This window comes from Branchiostoma lanceolatum, chromosome 5, assembly GCF_035083965.1.
Source record: "Branchiostoma lanceolatum isolate klBraLanc5 chromosome 5, klBraLanc5.hap2, whole genome shotgun sequence".
Taxonomy (NCBI): Eukaryota; Metazoa; Chordata; class Leptocardii; order Amphioxiformes; family Branchiostomatidae; genus Branchiostoma; species Branchiostoma lanceolatum.
The window spans coordinates 12,453,624-12,473,971 of NC_089726.1; the positions used below are offsets into that span (position 1 = coordinate 12,453,624).

Below are 20,348 nucleotides of genomic sequence, written 5' to 3' on the forward strand. Positions count from 1 at the left end.
TGTAGATAGCTTACGTGATGCTTTGTATGATTGGATGATAATTATGCAAATCAGATTCTTATTTGCATAATTAATGAGGCAATTTTAAAAACCCACTGTGTTCCATGATATGACTATTCAAATATGTGATATTTGTGACCGATGAAGATGGGAGTGTTGATAGATAGAAAATATGCAAATGTGGGCCTAATTTGCATAATTAATGAGAAACTACTATAATTCCATACTAGTAAATGATGGACGGCAATTTCATAATTGTGACATTTGGAAGTTGTGTGAATGTGACCACCATTGAATCAATTATGCTAATAAGGACCTCATTTGCATAACTGATAAATGTTAGCATAACATTCTTTGCTAAGCTCATACTTTGGACACCTTATGTTATTTGGGTGAAGACGATCAACCGGTATGATTTATAATTGATGAGAAACACTCCTAATACGTCAGTCATATTTAGGTTAAAATCATTTGGCGAAGGTATGAGGTCGTAGAACTCTTGTTAATTGATGTAGTGTGTGTATATACACACATGTACATAATGGGTACAAACAAAGCAAATACGTTCTTCACAAAAAATCCTACTAGCTTAGTCTACAACATGGTAGACTTGCCTGTAGCTTACCACACAAAGAGAACTTGTTTTGTCATATGTACTTATCTATACAGTTTTGGTTTTATATAAACATGTTTGCAGTCTTGACTAGACTAGAAATGACATAATGTGTAGTGTGACTGTATCATCACTCTACGGACCGTAGACATTACCTCCACAACATTTCAACAGAGCCTCGTAGTTCAGATACATGAACCATTTCACAACATCACTGACGGAAGATTTAGCAAGTAGTAAAATACAGTGGAGAAATAAGTCTTGTTTTTCTTCAGGCTACATGTGAGTTTGGTCTGGTTAGTTTTGTGATGGCTCCCTGAGAAGTTGAGAACTACTAAGACTCAACACTTAGTTGATTTGAATGTGACATGGCTACATAGTTGATTAACAATGAATGCTGTATGAGGAACAGTGAACTTGTGGGGTACAGTATTACTACAAAGTCCATTGTGGAATGTATGTTAATGTTGCAAATATATACAGTTAAACCTGACCAAGAAAACCAATCATAAAATCTGGTGTATGTGGACAGGTGGTCACTATTGTGCTTACGTTAATGTGAAAAATTATCTAAGGGACCACCAAATAGTGCTCACATTGGCCAGATGGTCCTTAAGTAGAGGTGGTCACTTGTACAGGTTTGACTGTACATGTATGTACCAGAATTCACTGCATAAAAAGTTACAAATTTACTAGGCAGTCAGAAGTTGTCATACTAGAGAACCACAAATACCACTGGTGCTAGACAACCACATGTGCTAGAGTATACAAAGTACAAAACCTAAAAATATAATGAAGCCAAAATAGTAGCTTCTATGAATAGCTGATTATTTTTTACTGAGAATTTCTGAACTTAATGTGTACTCCAAATTGTAAAGACACAGACATGCCTTTGAACTGAACCTTCATCTGACTGTCCTGTCGTACATGTTTTTGAGTATGGTCATGCTCTCCGCATAGCGTCCCTGGTTTAACCCTGATGTCTCCTTCCACCTTTGAAAAACAACAATCATGTTTGTTATACATGCAACAATACAAGAATCACTTTACACAACAAACATTCATGCTTCACATTCAATAACAAAAAAATTAAATCATACAACAAGCAATTTATGAGAGAGCATGAAACACTCAGGAGTCAGTGGTAAATCGTGGGGAACAGACTTACTTTTGCCTGACTTTTTTCCACCTCTGGAGATGATTGCTCAGCAGAGTTTCTTGTATCGGTGCCTGCTCTTGATCCTACAAAGGAAAGAGTTGGAGTCATAACATTTGTATATCACTATCAACTGATTGACACCGTGGCCCTAATCTATTCTTTCTCTTAGACATTTTCAAAAACTCATATGACTGGTTTATATATATGACCGATTAAACTATTATATATTTGTATTTAACAACCAAGAGAAAAAGAGCAGCCACAGCACTCACTATCACCACCCGACAGTAATTGGAGAATGCAACCCAATGACAAGGTAACATAAATTTCCACAACAGTACAGACCTGTTAAAAATCCCGGGCTTGGATTTGGTTCTATATCTTTCTCAAACTTTCTTCCTTTGGAACAAACAAACAAACAAACAAACAAACAATCTACCAAAAAACGAGCCACCTAACAAATGCTGGTAAAAACATAAGATTAGTGGCATACTTACAGCATGGATGTTCAGTTCTTCATCAGGCTGTGGCACAGGTGAGGGCACTCTCCTGTCCTGCACCTCCCCGTCAGTAGTGGTTTCTTCCTGCCCAGGCGCAGGGGCGGGGAGGCTGAAGTACTCCTTGGGCTTGTCAGGATCTTCACCCTCCTACAAACAAGAGAAGGCAGTTTAAACCTTAGATATTTCTCCCATATAGCGTATTATTGAAAGCAACAGAACTTAGACAAACCCTGTCTACACTACAGTTAACACACCTCTACAAGCATGCTAATTGCTATCCTGTGGATGGTATACTAAAGGAAACCTACCTCACTACTGGTGCCTGGTGTAGGCTCTGCTGGTAGAGGTTGAGGGGATGAGTCTGGCTCTACCTTGACACGCCTGTGAGGCTGGTTCTGCATCCATGCACGACAGATGGGATAGAGAGGGGTGCTCTCCTCAAACTGGGCCAGGTCCACACTTCGGTCAAACAGCTTCATAATGTATGTATCTGTAGAGGAAACACAAGTATGAAATAACTGGGCCTAAGTCTTATATACATGTATGGCATTTCATAAGCTTTATCCCAGTACTCTCAAAGTGATTATGGTCTACATTCAAGCATCTTCTGCACATATCACAGCCTTTTCTGTCACCAAACAATGAAAGGGTATCCTTACGTTGTGGGAAGTGTGCTGAGTCACTGTTCAAGTCTGAAGTCAAATCCTTCTTTCTCCTCTTCCTGGAGGACTTCCCACCACCCCTATAACGAGTGGAAAGAGACATCAGGGATTACAGTACATACACAGGTTTTATTAATACAAACATTAGGGAAGTAACAGAATCAATATTCTTTCTGGAAACAGGATAAGGTGACATTAGTCACATTGCAAAATTCTACAAACTATGATATTGAATGATAGCCTGGTATCCATATATACCAATAAAAGGTTTGGATATCAGGCTATGATATTGATACCTTTTCTTATAGTTATACATGTACATTTGAAGCAGGGTTGTATGATTGTATCTAATCAAAAATCTGCAGATACAGCAACACTCACCCTCCTCTTTTTCCTGAGCTTCCAGCTGATGGGGATACCTCTCTGCACATGTTAATAAAACAAAATCATTACTACTGTACATTTGATATAATAATCATACTATACAACAACAAATTCATATTCATATAAATTGTGTCTATGAGGACTAGATTGTATTGTGCAAGACATACTTGTTTTCCCCTGAAGACTCGTCCTTGTCTCCGTCATCTCCAGCTCTGTGGAAAGACCACATATCTATCAGAGGAATGACACATTTGTACACACTTGAAAGCAACAGCAAACACTCTTACTTTCTTTCAATCATCCTCTTGTTTGTTTCATAATACAGAGTCATATGCTCTTGACTCGAAATCTAGCCATATTTTCCTGTGAAGTTGCAACAAACAGTCCATCAAGCGGCCAGTCCTACCAATATTCAAATCCAAGTCCAGTATCTCATCTCAGTCATCAATACAGAAGATGAGACCTTAAGATTACCTAACAAATCATGTAATTCTATGTTGCTTACCCATATGTGATTGTAAACTTTACAGTGTCTTTACCCTTACAGCTCTAAAACTAAACTACTGTCAGTAGTTTGTACTTTGTTTCCAAGTGCCCCCAAACTCACCCATCCTCTCTCTGTTCCACCATGTGCTGTAGGATGCCATCCAGCCGACTGCGCGCAGCTGTCACCTCCATAGCTGGAAAAGGCCCAAACAAATTCATGCTTCTAAATTGCCACAAGTGCCACAACAACCTGAACACGCAACCATCTGTGGTTTTACATATTACATGAACTGCCAATTTTATGGGACCAGAGTAGGGTAGAGTCCAGTATAATAGTAGTGGACTGCATGGAGAATCATTGCAGACCATGGCTTCAGAACCAAGGCTAGAGAATGCTTCTAGGTAGATTGATTTTGAGATGGCACATGAATATCTACTGAACACTGGTCACTTGGGGGGGGGGGGGTCAACAGAACTCACATGTATTTGCTCTGACAGGTGCAAGGTTAATAAATAAATTATGAAATTTAATACCATGTTTTTCACAATATATAAACAATTTGTGGTCGCAGTACCATGACCACTGGATGCTGACGTATTGATGTAGCAATGAAAAAACTTTTTCGTCACAAGTAGCTGAGCGATCGACACTTCTGCACAGGGTTAGTTGTCACAAGCTGTTTGTTATCATAAGACAAACATAAATTTACCTAGAATAGACGTTCATATACTTTATTTGGTGCACATGTCTAGACCACAGGATTCCGTATTCGTACAACGTATTGTCACGTATTGAAAACTCTGTAATCTGCGGTGGAAATTTACTTTTCCTTACCTGGCTTCTCGATTTTCACCTTGGCGGCCATGCCACCACTACCCCTCCCACACCACTCCACAGGGGACCAACACGTAAGTCACCAACTCAAATTTTCCGCCAACGCAGGAGTTGAAATCCAACCCACACAACTTCCCTCCCTCCAAACCAATAGGTATCCGGACAAAACCTTTCGTGAAGGGGCGTCAGTCTGGTGGAAAAATTACGAACGGATTGGTTTTAAGCCAGGAATTTGTAGGATATTTTCGGTGCGCTCTCGGCTCGCCTCTTCCGACTTCGAAAGAGACGCCATTAGAGTACCAAGACCCCGGATGTAATGCTGCTCTCTGATTGGTTACCATGTGAGATCTCGCACAACTCACGTCCACATATCTGCGAGAAAACACGAGACTTCGACCAAAACAATCGTCATGGCGGCTGCAGCAGATGACAAAAAGAGGTGTGTACTTTACAACTTGTTTTCTTGTCATGCACCGCTTAGTCTCTGATTATCACTACCTTAACAGTGCATATACGTAGAATAGGAACTCCTGATGCATTTCTTCATGCCTTTATGACTTGACTTACTTTTTCCTAACTTACAATTAAACCTTGAAAAAGGAAGTGTTTATAATATCGTGTGCATGATGGTGATGTCATCTTTACGAGTAGATGTTGGAATGATGAGTGTGAATCATCACAATCTATATGTGAGATATTTGTTGTGGACAGGGTGATAATGAATGTTGATAGCATTGTCACTTGGTACTATAAGTATGTGGTGTTAGCAAGGGTTAATCATGAGATTACATCCGGAGAAAACCAGAAGCATTTTAACAGCTGCCCATGCACTGCACTTTGAACTCTTTAACTTTGATGGCAGTTCTGAATGTGTGCAGGTCCCACTGTATCTTACTTACTAGTAGTTTGTTATCTTTATAACATGGCGTCACAACTCCTGTAGATTTTGTATTTATGATTAAAACTCATAATCAAATGCCTACAACATGGGATGTTGTCAGACAATTCCTCAATTCTCTTACCACATTTGCCACAGTACCAGATTACATGAAGATATCCCCCAGTCCAAGTGGCCCATCGTCTACAGCTCCGACTACAATATCGGGTTCCTGGGCTTGGAAAAGCTGCATCCCTTCGACTCTGGTAAATGGGGGAAAGTCTTCAGGTATCTCAAAGGTAATTCTACACTGTATTCAAACGTTAAACAAAGGAACCACACAGTCAAAACCATTTGAATGCAAGAATTATTGGCATATATATAATTGAGTAATTTCAAGTAGGCATTGAAATGAACAATGCACACATATGGCAATGGAGAATTTCATTGAAGTAGGTAAACATGATTATTTACTATAACCAAGCTAGTGAAGGTCTATTAAGTAAATGATATTTCTGGTACATTGTTTTATACATTGGTGTTATTGCAGAGAGTGGCCTGCTGAAGGAAGATGATGTAGTGACACCTGTAGAGGCCACTGAGGAAGACCTACTGGTGGTGCATAGCAGTGGTTACCTTAACAGCCTCAAGGTGAGTGTCCATTGTTACAGATGAGAATAGCTTGATGGTGCCAAGGGTTACAAAAATAAACATCCTGGTATCCATACATCAATATTGAAAAAGATGAGTCAATTCATAAGTTGACTGGTCTTTTTCGATGAATCATAGTATTGCTGTTTTGCTTACTAGTAGTTGCACAGAAAGGTACTTACAGAAACTGCATATTGTACTATAAAACTAGTGTTAGTCCCTGGTTGCTATTACTGTATAGGTTTATCAACATGATATGATAGTTGATATATTTAGAGTGACAATACATGTTGCAATTCTTCTACCTCTTCAGTGGAGTATGGTTGTAGCTGGCATCACAGAAGTGCCCCCTGTTGCTTTGCTGCCAAACTTCATTGTGCAAAGAAAGCTGCTGAAACCACTGAGATTGCAGACAGGTGGAACAGTTATGGTAGGTATATCATTAGAGAAAAGTGTACCAAAACATTATTTCCTGTTTTACTTTTAAGTGAAATATGTTAAGAAGGTAATTCAACATTTTGCATGAAGGACAGCATGTGGGAAAATCATTCTATTGTTTTACAGTTACAGTGGTGTTACATATAAGTTTCACCAAGTGACAATATTGTCAGTTTCAATGGCTAGAGCCAAGATTTACACTTCATGTTTTCCTATCTCTTATTTTTGACTACCAGGCAGGGAAGCTAGCAACTGAAAGAGGCTGGGCTTTAAACATTGGTGAGTAAAACTTACACAGTTTTTGTATTAGGGAGAATGATCAGAGCTAAAGCACCACTAAAAGGCAGGTTTTCCCACCCATTCAACTATCAATGCTTGAGTTCAATTAGAACGACAATGGTTCTAATTTCTTTTTGTTAAATGCAGTGGAAATATTAGAAGTGATTTATCATGATTATAATGAACTTTTCATATTCATTTTTATAGGCCGATAATTCTCACATACATGTAGTTTCATTGGGTAATGACATACCATAGTTGTAACCCACAATTATGGAGATTACAAACTGAAATTGAAACTGTTGTGTGCAGTGTGTATGTGTGTGCGCGTGTGTGCATTTGTCTTTGTATGTAACATCATATGACTCACTGTGACTTTGTAGTTGCCATATTTATTTTCAGGTGGAGGGTTCCATCATTGTTCTGCAGAGAGGGGAGGAGGGTTCTGTGCATATGCAGACATCACACTTTCAATCAAGGTGAGAGAATGTCATTCTCAACATATAGACCTAGTCTACAATATCATATATATCGCATACACTTAAATGTATTCAATTTGATAAATTGGTATCCATCTTAAATTGAAGACATAGTCTACCTGTCAACTGTTTGTCCAAATATGAATTGTTGTATCTTTAATGGCTGTGTACTGCATATCTCTCTTGTCAAGCGCAGTTTCTGTTTGAGAGAATGGAAGGCATCTCCAAGGCCATGATTGTAGATCTAGATGCCCATCAGGTAGGTTGGTGAGGTAACACTTAACGTGTGGTTGAAAAGTTCAAACTCATTTATCAGTATGTGCGAACAGGGAAACATTAGAAAGTGTTGTGTGTGAACTGGGACACATTATGCAGTTATGTGCAAGGAAATTTTTTTATTTCTATTTACGAACAGGGACACATGAAGATCTAGTATGTCTATGGGGAAACATTTGGAAAGAAGTTTAAGAAATAGTGTGTCAACAGGGAAACATCCTAAATTTCAAGTCAATCCATTGATCTAAGATAACACAAATCTAAGTTGAAAAGTTCTGACTGTCTTGCAAGGGAAAGTCTTTAGATTTAGTAGACTCCAATCAGGATCTCAACCAGATTGGAATCTCTACCCTGATATATATACTGTATATGCTAACCTGGAATCTTTCTCTTCATCAAAGGGTAATGGCCATGAAAGAGACTTCATCAGTGACAGTAGAGTTTACATCATGGATGTGTACAACAGGTACATCTATCCACATGACAGCTATGCAAAAGGTAGGGTGACAACATTGAGTTATCTGGAAAAGATGCAGTCAGTCACTCAGTATCCGGTTTATCGCCTGTTGTTGTTTCCCGACCCACAAGGGTTAGACATGCTTGTACGTAGATATTGTGGCTTGATGGCAGACCACCAGGTGCAGGGCTCGAAATACTGGGTGCATGTGCACCCAGTGCACCCAATTTTGGAGCTGTGCACCTAATTTTTCACTGTGGGTGCACTGGTGCACCCAAATATTTTTGTACGGTTTAATGTGTAAAGGTATCACTGTACACTAGTAGACAGCATATTCTTGACATCTAAGTGTAAGAAAATAATAAGATCTTTGTTGTAGTACTTCTTTAAGATTTTGATGTTAGAATTTGATTTCATTTCGATTTTGAAAGCTTCAAAAAACTGCGTGCCGAGATAGCGTGCCAAACGCGCATGAAGAGGAACAGTAAGGTGTGTCATTAGGTTTTGCTTACAATAGTTACATTCTAATTTATTTTATGTGGTGCACCCAAAAAATTTTTGGTGCACCCAATTTTTTAGGTTGGGTGCACCAGTGCACCTATTCCCAAAACTGAATTTCGAGCCCTGAGGTGCCTCTGTCCTTTGGGCTAACACCTTGTTGGTTGAGGAGGTAAAAGTTTTGTTACTGGTATGTTGTGTTTTAGCAGTGTTTTCAGAAATGTATAGATCTAAAAGTGGCTATAGGAAGATTTGAATATACATGTACATGTATGTTACTAGTACATGGGTGCCTTGAATGTGTTTCAGGTGCAATCAGGTGCAAAGTAGAGTTACAGGCCTACACAGAAGATGATCGCTACCTCAGCCTTGTTAGGAAGTGAGTTGTACATGTACATGTTAACATTGTTGGCTTGTAGGAAGATCTTATTTTGTCACAGTGCTGTCTAAACAGTCCATAAAGAAAGTTATTCTATGTGATGTAGTCAATACTTAGTCTTTTGGGCTATTTGGGGCATTTTTTACCTCATGTTTGGGATTGCTTTGATAGTCGAAGAGCTCTTCGGTTTTCATGTGTGACATGCTTGTTATTACAGAAACCTTGAGAAAGCCCTGGAAGAGTTTAACCCAGACATCATAGTGTACAATGCAGGGACTGATGTCCTGGAGGGTGATCCACTGGGAGCTCTGTCTATATCACCTGAGGTATTCAGCAGCTTTCAAGTTATGTACTCATTTGCATGTTAATAACTAGCAAAAATTGATATCTTCCATTGTTCATTGGACTAGCATTAGCATAAGAAGTTACACTTCAAGTATGGACTTTATGCAAGTGTAGTTCATTATCCATGTACTCCATGTAAAGTTTGTCTTTTATTATCTTCGCCGAGTACTATAGTACTCGGGGTAGATTATGTTTTCGGTTGAGCCAGCTGTTTGGTGGGTCTGTATGTATGTCAAGAGCATAATTCAAGAAACCTTTGATGAATCTTTATGATTTTTGGTAGGTGTGTAGTGGTTGTGCTAAGGAAGGTCAAGTTCAAAAATGGTTCACCTTGCGTTTTTTAACAGTACTGCAGCGGACTTTTAATTTTTGTGCGTTTGTATGTAGGCAAAAAAAAGTGACGGAAACGTTGATGGATCTTCATGATTTTTTGCAGGTGTGTAGATGTTGTGAAAACAGAGGTCAAGTTTAAAAATGGTTCTGGCATTTTCTGTCGGTACTGCAGCGGGCTTTGTGTGGATGTGTATTTGTATGTGGAGTCTTGTGGACAACATAACTCAAGAAGCTGTTGATGGATCTGTATGATATTTAGTGGATGGGTAGGGTTTACGGAAAGGAAGGTCAAGTTCGAAAATGGGCCTTCTAGCGGGTACCTAAGGTACTGCAGCGGAGCTTCAAAATTTAGTGGCATATTTTCTGAAAGTGCTATGGTCATGATATTTGTGTGGTAGATAGTTCATGCCACAAGAAGTAAGTTCTGTAAGTTTGGGCCCCCTAGCGGCTTGTTTAGAACTGCAGTGAGTGTTTTTGTTTTGACATTCGGACACATATTACTTGAGAAGGGGTGAAGAGATTGTCGCGAAGTTTTGTATGTAGAGAGCTCAGATGGTGCTTTACTCAATCGATGTCTAATTATAGAAAACAGAAGCTAATCTGCATAATTAGTAAGGATAATTGTAAATCCATTACATTCCATAATGGGACATGTGACAGTGTTCCCGAAACAGGCCAGCAGAAGGCCTTGCCTAGAAGTATAAATAAACAGATGGGGTACATAAATAAACAAATGGGGCAGTCTCACTACAATTCAAGCAGATGTGTGGGTCCGGTTGGTTTTTAAAGTGTTCAGTTTTGGCATTTTTGTCCAACACACGGTTGGAGACATAACAGAAAGGGAACAAAATAGAAAGCCTTACAAAACACCTAAAAACATGTGACTAACCAGCCGGACCCACTCCTCTGCTCAGAGAGTACACTGCACCAAAACTGCACCACTGCTAGGTATTACCTAGCACCGTATGGAAAAGTGACATGTACTATGTCTTGCAAAATGTGTATGATATGGAATAAAGATTTATTCTATTCATATATATTGACTGTACCATTTAATTATAACTTTCAATTTTTTTGATGACCAGTTATAACATATATCAGCACACTATACACATATACTAGTCCTGTACCACCAAATGATTTTTATCCCTATCTAGACTGGACTCATCCCCCCCCCACTAACTTTCAAACGGTATGGTGTATGATCAAGTTTGCAGGGGGTGATAAGGATGTAAATATTAATCACTCCCACAATAAGTCTTGATTATTTGGCGAAGATAATGTGTTCGTGGAACTCTAGTTTTCATTTGTTTCTTTTTCTAATCTTTTGCAGGGTATTGTTCAGAGGGACCAGTTGGTGTTTGAGCTTGCTAGGGGAAAGGGCAGACCCAGGCAAATTCCTATCCTCATGGTTACCTCAGGTAAGTACATCAAAAAGTGTTCAGGACACATGTGCAAGCATTATTGGCATGTTTTGCTGTTTTGTAGGGTTTTAAAAGTAGAGCCAGTGGCTTGATGGATTATGAAAATAAGCTGTATTGTACATGTTTACAGCAGTTTTGTGTGAAGTATCATACCATCAGTGCCCCATACATCAGGTCTATATCACCTGCCTTACCCAAGTCAGCTGTGTGTCTTTATTCGTGAGTGATAGAGATAGTTACAGAGATAGTTACAGAAATGCCATGTTGATATTTCCAAGTATCCATCGCACTAGCAACTGCATTAATATATCACTAAAATCTAAAAATCTCAAGTTTAGAAAATATCTGTTGCTGAGCCTGCTCGATAACAAAATCTATATACTGTCAGCCTTTTGTTTTTCATTGCTGATACATGTATGTGCCACCTCTAAATACAGGTGGTTACCAGAAGCGTACAGCCCAGATCATTGCAGATTCCATCAAGAACTTGATAGCAAAAGGTCTTATCTCACACCAAGCTGCAGCAGTGGAGACAGAGATCTGAGATCTGGATCTCACAGTTTATAAAAATCTGCTCAGTGATCATGCCTGTACAGTAAATGCTCTGTTCTGATCAAACAAGTGTCAGGGCTGTTTCAATATGCAAATGTGATTTTTGAAACCTGTTCATGTATGCTTGTACTGTATTTTGTAAAGTGTTGACAGCTCTCTGTCTTTTTGAAACAATGTATTCAATTTTAATGCAAAAAAGGGATGTTCTGAGATTGTATGTGTATACAAGGAGGTTTTAAATTGATGAAGATGACTTAGCACATCTTTGATACAGATGATGGCTGCAAAATTAGTTTGCCATAATTGCTACCTAGCTGCCCCAAAGGCCTTTTTTGTTTGCGTTGCAAAGGTGTAGGCTTCAGAAAGAAGCGTCTGTAAATATGTTAACTCATGCTTTATATACGACATATATGTATTATGTACCATACACTCTTCTTATGGCTTTCAATATGTGTATTCCGTATCACCTGTAGTACCAGCCTGACCGTGGGTAGGATCGCCCTATGGCTGTATAACTATGATTTGCTTTTTCAGTATAATTGATACTATCTTTGCTGTGTATATTTTTGGGCAGCAAATTTGTATTGGTTATACAGATACAGTAGTAGGAAAAGGGATATAGGGCAAGACAATCAAAATAAGAATGTTAGAATTGTTTATATATATATATATGCTTATGCTGTTGTATAAAAGAGCTAGCTATTATTAGTAAGTGTTGCAGCATTTGATATGAAGCAGTCTCTCACTCTGTAGAGCTGGTAATCATTCCCGATTTTCTTTGTCTCCAATTCTTCCTGTCCATTACACATCAACAGCTACCAGGGTAACTTTGTCCAGGTTTGTGTATCACTTATATGGTAAGTAATGTAGTTTTTTCTTGACCTTCAACAGTTTCTTTTTCCATCAGTGGATTCCCACCTTCATGTATGATGTCAACTTTGCTTCTCCAGCAGTGTCCCATGAATTGTAGTCTTTCAAATGTAGCTGCAAGGTTTACAGTGTACAATGTCAGAAATGGACTGAATCAAATTGTGGTGTCTTTTATTTTCCTTCACCTCAGACATTACAATACATGTATATACATTTGTGAGTTAATTTGAATTATTTCTAAAAGGGCTTCACTGTTTAAAGATATAATCTATCCATGTCCTTTACGTAAATGTTGAAAATCTATAGTTAGAAAAAAATTAGACTTTATTCTGGCTGTATACCATCTGATCAGTTATGCCATATCAACTATGTCGTGCATTCAGTACATTCTAAATGTTTCATGTACAACATATGGCATGTTTGTGTCATCGCTGGGTGTACTGTGTTGAATATGGTTAAACCAAGGAGGCTGACATTCCAAAATCAGTGCTACAGCTGTATAAAATTGCTTTTCCCTGTCTCTTTGTAAGAGTTTCTCTTTCTACCATTGCATATTACTGTTGTTAGCATCAAATGTTTTCACTGCATAGCGGGATGTGAAATTTCAATACAGCATTGCAGAAGGACATGCACTCGTCCAATAATCCTTGAAACATTACTGTCTATACTAGTAGAACACCCCTGTGGGTAACAAAGGTTTGCAGTTGTAAACTTGTATTTGTGCAAGACCCACTTGGCTGTGATTAATCACCATAGGGGTCCAGAAAGAGCTAAAGGTTCAAAACATCCATCTGGCATTAAAGGCAACCTAAGCAATATTGGGGCGCTGAAAGTCATATATTCAAAATCATTTTTTTCTGATTTCTATCCATAGTAAGTTTAGATAACACTATCCCATCGCATATCGACCATCATGGAGCAAAAATGTAATGTCGTTGTGTGGTGGGAACTCATTGAAAATCTGAGCACTTGGAGGCCAGCCATCATTTCAAATCTTCTGAACATACACGATTCTGACCGATAAGTCCCGAACGCTTCCGAAGAAATAATCACGTGGTCATGGCTCAATTTTTTGGGTATTGTGACGTCACACGGCCGGAAGTTACCGAAAATTGTCGACAGAAAACGGTTACGGCTGGATTCTGGGCTGATTTTTGGGGGACCCAATAAATAAAATACTCCTTTTGTGGCTTGCTTCTGTGCTATCTTTAAACGCCCAAAGTATGAAATAATGATGCAGATGTGCTAATATAGGAAAGTAAATTTCAACCTCACCAAACAGAATTGTTTTCCCCAGAATATTTCAAGTTTTACCGCCTGAAATCGCTTAGGGCACACTTAATGAATCACTACCCAAGAGGTAGCTAAACTGATCCTGGCTGGCCATCAAAATCAGCAGTCCATCTTCATGATTAACCTTCTCCCTGCTGCCTATCTCTAACCAATAGGGAATTGGATGCCAAATGGCTCCTTCAGTGTACTAAAGGTTAAGGAGTGAATGCACGTCTGGCAAATGCTTGTATTTTTACGTTTTTGTGTTGGCTCGCTACGTTTTGACCGGGTGGGCAGGTCTATGTGAAGGACAAGATTTACATGTAGTCCGAAATGTTTGGACAACCTAGTTGTCCCATGCAACGCTTAATTCCCCTGGCGAGGAGCGCATTTTGGTCAACGCATGGAAAAGCGAGGCAATAAATGAATTCCCTTGATACAAACGAAATCGTCAACAAGTGGTCATCAAAGTTAGTCTCTACTCTCTACCAGACTAACTACGCCGGCTATAGGCAGAATATTTGCCAGGGTTTCATACCCGTGCAAAATGTGACCTTCGAACTGACTCTACTGGCTAATTCCTTTTTCTGTCGAATTGTACGATCCATACGCCCGTAGGAGGGCCTGGTGGAGGTTACAACAAAGTGCCTATCCACCGTCCTGAGTCTTTATTCACGGCCTAGCTGTCTCGAGTACGCAGGCAGGCAGGATATCTCTAGTATCTTTGCTCCACGGACGGGTCCGCCACTTGTGCGCAAGAGTGTCTTCACGTACGCACCAAAAAGCTATCGGCATAAGCTGACAATCGTTAACGTCATAAAAGTTAGATTTATCAAGATTGGTATTATCAAGGAGGTTTCCTTCTTTGGTATTATACATTCAAACCAGCATACCTTTATGTTTTACACACTGGTGCCTGTGCGGTCCTATCAATACGCGTACAAAACGGCGACTACCTGCAAGCAGCGCCTTCTTGCGATGTCATCTGTCTTGAGGAATAATTATGCGGCCCTTGCACTTGATAAAGCATACGGATATTTGATAAACCATCTCCAACGACAAGCGGAAAGTTCTTCAAACAACGCGTATATCAAACTGTCGTGTATTTGTAACGAACTGTGACTAGATTAAATCTTAATGGAGGAACTGGCATCCAGCCAGATGGAACACACAAACTCATCAGTCAAGTCATATTGCTGGCTGAAGGAAACGGTGTTTCAATTTAGAGCTTTCAAAGTCGAGGAAAAGAAGATTCGTGAATAAGATTGCTCAGCTTCAACATACTAGTACATGTACATGTATATCATCCAGCGGCTGAGAGAGTCGGATATACTTTATTGTTGCCGTCGGCTTGCTTTCGTTTTCTCCTTCAGAAGTTCCTGTACGGGAGCTAAGGACCTCAGCTCCAACAAATTAAAAAAAAAAAAAAAAATCGAGACACCTTGCTTCGCTTTTTTCAAGCCATGATTTGTTAGTTAGTGCATGTATCATTTTCCAAACCAAAGTCCAAACCTACCTCTCTCTCCTCCGCTTTATATTTCTTTACTTCAGGTTTCCAGTCCTGTACTCGGAAAATGTACTGATGTACCGTAGAAAAGCTTTATTTAGTCAAGGTGGATAACGGAAGGCAAGAGGTATCATAAAGCAATGCCGTCAAAACAAAACATTGAAGAAATCAAAATTTACCGCCAGATATTCCCACAATGCCATAGGCTACGTTATCGAGCACCCAAACATGTTACTCTCGACGCTTCCGGATTTCAACTCAAGTCTCCTCTCAGAAATGACTAACCGGTAAAATGATGTAACAATTCCTTTTCATTATCTCACTTTGGCGGGAAAGGCCGTTCCGATGTCATTTCCGATGATGGCAATTCATATTCCTGCCTGCCGTTAACAGTTATACAACTTTTTGATAATTCTCAATGGCTGCATTGAAATGAAAAATGAGAAGCGCGCTCAAACAACAATAGACCGCGGAGCACTATTCAAGAGAACAGAAACAGTCAAAAACCCATTCATCTTTTCGCGGTAAGGGAGGAAGGGAGCGCAAAAATTCACCCGTTTTGCAATTGCCTCTGGAAAATATCGATTGTCTTCATTTGTCTTCTATCTGTCTTACTGGGATGAGATTGAGTCAGCGCAAGGATGCTTGCCGCAAAAATAGTGTGTTCATTATTTGATACATACTGAGAAGAACTAAGGAATAGCTATAGGTTTTTGGAGGTTTCTTTTCTACTCCATTTACACGGCTAGTACTCGACCAGGATATATGCTTCAGAGCTGTGCTGCGATTTCGTTTGTTGCTCAGAGATCAGAGATCGAGAACGGGACCGGAAGTAGAAAACTGGCTTCCGCAAATCAATTACACATGCAGAGAATGCATATGTTGTAGGGGCCATGTATTTTTGAAATCACAAACATATCACTTCTTATCATTACTTTCATACTATAATGATAGATCTAATTATTATATCAATAAAAAACAGAGTTGGATAATATCGTGATTAGGACCACTGACATTATTTGGTCGGTATGTAGCTTTTGTAATAATGTAAACAAATGCTACTCTCCCTGATAGAATGGTTTCGCCCAGCTTCTGCGAAAGGCCATTTTGAGGACCGCAATCGCAGTCGAACAATGGTGGTTTGGTTAGGGAAATTCTCCCGTGTCTTGTCTCCTTCAGCCTAGCGGATTGCCATGCCGGGTGCGGGAATACCTCCAGCTTGATCGGACCACGATGTACACGCAGAGCAGGTCATCTCCCGACGGCCGGAGTCCCGGCAGTTCGGGGCACCAGTCGCGGCCAGGTAATTCCCACACTGCGCCCCGGCCCCAGGGCCAGCACCGCTCCCCCTCCCTCGGTAGAAAGAACTCTGCTTCCAGCATGTCGATGGAGAACATCCAGTCCCTGAACGCTGTCTACAACACAGGTATGTCCTCGTACATAGATCCTATCGGCAGTCCGACTCACGTTCCACGATCAGGCCGCTCATCGCCGTTACGTAGTCCTGCCGCTTCCGGGCACTCCCGGTCAGGCTCCTTCGGGGGCTCCCCTCTCCCAGCCCGCGGGTCCAGCCCCAACCTCCCCGCCAGCTCCAGTGCAGACACGGTGACCGCGAACATGGCTTCACAACTGCCGCACAGTCACGAGCTGAGGCAGGTCCGGGACAATGTGATGGTTGATCTGCAATCTCAGACCAAGGAGATGCAGCGGGAGAACTCAGCCTTAAGGAAGGAGATAGAGATCAAGGAGGGGAAGCTGCAGTCTTCCATGAACTCCATCAAGACGTTCTGGAGCCCCGAGCTGAAGAAGGAGCGAGCCATCCGGAAGGAGGAGGCCAGCAGACTTGCACTTCTCAAGGAGCAACTCAGGGTCACCTCCGAGGAGAACCAGGTATGTACAGTTGAGATGCACACAGCAGGTGTGAATTCACCCTAAGGGGTGCACACTTCACACCTAGGGTCTGATAAGATCAAGGTGAAAGTGGTGTGTGATTTTCACATTAACCATCTGTTCCTGGCCAAGCAAAGATTCAAAATCACTTTGACCATGTGTTTCCAGTCCACCAAAAATTCAATATTGTATTCAGATGAACAATTACGTTTCATTCTGAAGTCTCCTCAGCATCTATATATCAGCCATATGGAGAGTGGTCAGTCTGATGTCCAAGATGGCAGCTGATGTACAGATATATTGACCCATTTCAGTGTCATAGGGCAACAAGAATGTCCAGCTGGACCTGAGATTGTAAGAGCTGTTGGAAATCAAGCTGAGATGTCAAAATTGATATGTAGCTGCTGATTGTTAGTTCTAGGAAGGTTCTTGGTTCTACATGTTGTTGCTCAATTTGTCAGTGATTCCCCACTGAAGACAGAAGTTACTCTACATGAAAACGAACTCTTACTCGTTGTTCTTCTTCTTCTGTAAAGCATCAAGCCAAATGCCAACATATGCTAAGCTTGTAGCCTAAACTAATGTGTCTCCCAAGCTAGGTCAGTTCACTGTTATCCCCTGACCCCTTCTCCTGGACTTTGGACCATGTCATTATTTGAAACAGGAAGGGTTTCTGGCCCAGCTATAATATGGAAGCCTCTATCATCCAGCTTTGATGTGGAAAACAACAACAAAGCTAGTATCAATATCATTACATGTATTTCAATAAGATCTGAGTACGGTAGATTAAGAAGATACTGTGACACACCCACCTTCTAAAAGATTGGGCTTCAGACATCCAATACTGGGTTTCTTATTACTTACATGTAACTGGTTCCTCCCAAATTATGCTGTATGGTAATTCCTGTATTGGCAACTGTTGCTGCTCATACATCATAGTACAGGAGTTTTGTAATGAGGAGTTTGAGGTCCTCAAGGAGGGTTAGGATTGATAAATTGTCATGTCATCTCTTGAGATGTCATTGCCTAGCACGCAACAAAAATAACCAAGGAGAGCTGTCCCGTTAAGGACTACATGCAGTTATCACAAGGCAGGGATGTTCTGATAGAAGAGAGAAGGCTGATGGAGCAGAACTGAAGTGTTTATGGTGTGATGTTGCAAGGCTGCAAACATGGCCACCACAGGGATCAAAGGTCAAGGGGTCATTGTCAAACATGGCTCTGTTGATTATAAAAGGAACTGAAAACATATAGACTAAAATCATGTGTATTGAAAAAGTTGTCAAGGTACTAGTATTAACATTTCTTCTCTGATAGTGGAAATGTTTGTTATTGTCATTTAGTCGAACTGTATTTCAGTGAACACAGTTTCTGGACACCCAACTTTGTTTAGTAATGGCATATATAGACAGAGTGTTTGTACATTAAAGCCTGGCCATGTTGCGGCAGTAAGAAAGAGTAACATTCACAGATAGAACAAGAGGTTTTGGATGTTGGAACATAATTCAAAACATCCATCACCATAAAGTCCCCTGTGGAACCAAAAATGGGGCTCAGTCTAGTGCTTGACCTATTTCAACCCTGCTGATTTGTGTGCTGTTGGCACTGCCAGTGATTTTGATACAAGAAACCCTCTGAAGCAGCGCAGAAGACGTGATCTAGGTCACCAAGGGATTCATCTAAAGAATTTCCCTCTAAGCCTGTCCAGAAGATAAAGTGAGGTACATTGTTTATCTGTATGATGACACACAAAATGATGGGAGATGTTTAGAGGGTGTGTCAACATGTTACACTGTAGCTGATGCGAGAATTACTGCTTCCTTGAGGAGGAAAACTGGACAGATTTACGGAAATAGAGGCAGCTCTTTCTCATTAAGCTTCATCTATATTTATGGGCACTTCTGGGAGGAGCAGACATATCATGTTTTATAATTGGTTGACAAATATGACGGTGGCCTATATGTGGAGACCCGAGGGCAAAGGTCAAAGTTTGAAAAAGGGTGATACCCTGATGTTGTGTTGCTGACCCTTTCACTGTATCATTGTGATCACACTCCATGCCCTGCAGGTTAAGCAGGCTATACAGTTTTACAGAGCCAGGAGAAAGTGACCAGTTGTTGCCTGTAATCTAATGACACTTTATAAGATTAAGTGCATTTAAAATTGATTACTGTGAGAAAGAAAACAGTAGATGTTTACAACAGTTCAATCATCCTGATGAAAACATCAAGGTTCAGTTACTCCTATCACCATTCACCCCTGACCTGTTCCTGTCTTACCTGTGACGTTCTGGTGACATCACAGGTGCATCCTGTCACCTGAGACAAGTGATAATACCGACTCAGGAAGAACGCTAGACATGATCTTTAGTGGATGTACTAACTGTACATCAGAGAAGGGAAGTTTACTCATAGTCTCATAGGTATACAGAATTATAACAACCCATGAGTTTTACATTTCATTGCTATAAATGATTGATTTCTAAATAGATTTGTGGGGGAGGAAAATCTTGCAGCTACATTTCCTACCTGCTAAGATGGCTGGCAGCCAGAAAATCATGATTGTCCTCATCACTTAGTACCATAGTAGTGTCTGCTTGAAAATCTGTGCATATTGGAAGTAGCAAGATACATGAATTGATCGTTTTGTTAGGACTGGAAGTGGACATGGGGTTGTTATGTTTCAGTGCAAGATCAGTCTTGTTCAGAATAAACTGGGAACTCTCATGCCTTCATGTAGACATTCTTTACTGGGGTGGGAAACTTGTGTTTCTTCTAACTTTACCTGTATTTGATGTATGTTTGGGGTACAGAGTAGAGTGATATCACAGAGCCTTTGTTTTTGTGGAACCGGAAGAAAGTGATACTTTGAATGGGAAGTGATGACTACCAAAGTGTAGACAGTTGTTGTTGATGCTTCACTGCAGGATGAGGCATCCCTGCTTTTTGATCAGATGCCTGTAACTGTTTACTCCAGCTGCTTGTTACTTAGTTCTGTTTGTACAGTCATGCTGAGGAACAGGAACAATTGGATAGCTTTCTTTCCAATGTTGCTTGTCACACTCAAGCCTAAGGAATGCTTGATATACATTGTTATTCATAATATTGTGAGATTGAGAATGAATGAAGTAAGGAAAAGGATAAAGCATAGCTTGGTAGAGTTGTTATTCTTGAAAATTGTCT

At 40.2% G+C, this 20,348-nt stretch overlaps 3 protein-coding genes across 19 annotated transcripts in view; 2 read left to right on the forward strand and 1 right to left on the reverse strand.

Annotated features, from left to right (window-relative positions):
• Positions 1-502: 502 nt before the first annotated feature.
• Positions 503-4,935, reverse strand: LOC136435197 (protein lin-37 homolog). The gene is made up of 9 exons (XM_066428468.1): positions 4,640-4,935; positions 3,926-3,998; positions 3,486-3,530; positions 3,316-3,357; positions 2,932-3,014; positions 2,581-2,762; positions 2,270-2,419; positions 1,782-1,855; positions 503-1,606 (listed from the first exon to the last, which is right to left on the reverse strand). Exons 1-9 carry the CDS (start codon positions 4,668-4,670, stop codon positions 1,519-1,521), a joined length of 768 nt encoding a protein of 255 aa, XP_066284565.1. The 5' UTR covers positions 4,671-4,935; the 3' UTR covers positions 503-1,518.
• Positions 4,936-4,960: 25 nt separating this feature from the next.
• Positions 4,961-13,125, forward strand: LOC136435195 (histone deacetylase 11-like). 4 transcript variants are annotated; one of them, XM_066428465.1, is made up of 12 exons: positions 4,961-5,078; positions 5,676-5,815; positions 6,067-6,167; positions 6,481-6,597; positions 6,842-6,884; positions 7,287-7,363; positions 7,560-7,622; positions 8,041-8,137; positions 8,904-8,973; positions 9,191-9,299; positions 10,985-11,072; positions 11,513-13,125. In XM_066428465.1, exons 1-12 carry the CDS (start codon positions 5,050-5,052, stop codon positions 11,617-11,619), a joined length of 1,041 nt encoding a protein of 346 aa, XP_066284562.1. In that variant the 5' UTR covers positions 4,961-5,049; the 3' UTR covers positions 11,620-13,125. The 4 variants fall into 4 exon arrangements, with proteins under 4 accessions (XP_066284562.1, XP_066284564.1, XP_066284563.1 ...); XM_066428467.1 differs by lacking the exon at positions 5,676-5,815 and having other exon boundaries at positions 5,027-5,078; XM_066428464.1 differs by lacking the exon at positions 4,961-5,078 and having other exon boundaries at positions 5,523-5,815.
• A 3,240-nt stretch (positions 13,126-16,365) lies between these two features.
• Positions 16,366-20,348, forward strand: part of LOC136435198 (ELKS/Rab6-interacting/CAST family member 1-like) — a 66,618-nt gene continuing 62,635 nt past the window's right edge. For all 14 annotated transcript variants that reach the window (XM_066428469.1, XM_066428473.1, XM_066428474.1 and 11 more), the window contains exon 1: positions 16,366-17,166. In XM_066428469.1, coding sequence (XP_066284566.1) covers positions 16,510-17,166 — 657 coding nt within the window. In that variant the 5' untranslated portion in view covers positions 16,366-16,509. The remainder of the gene's footprint in view (positions 17,167-20,348) is intronic.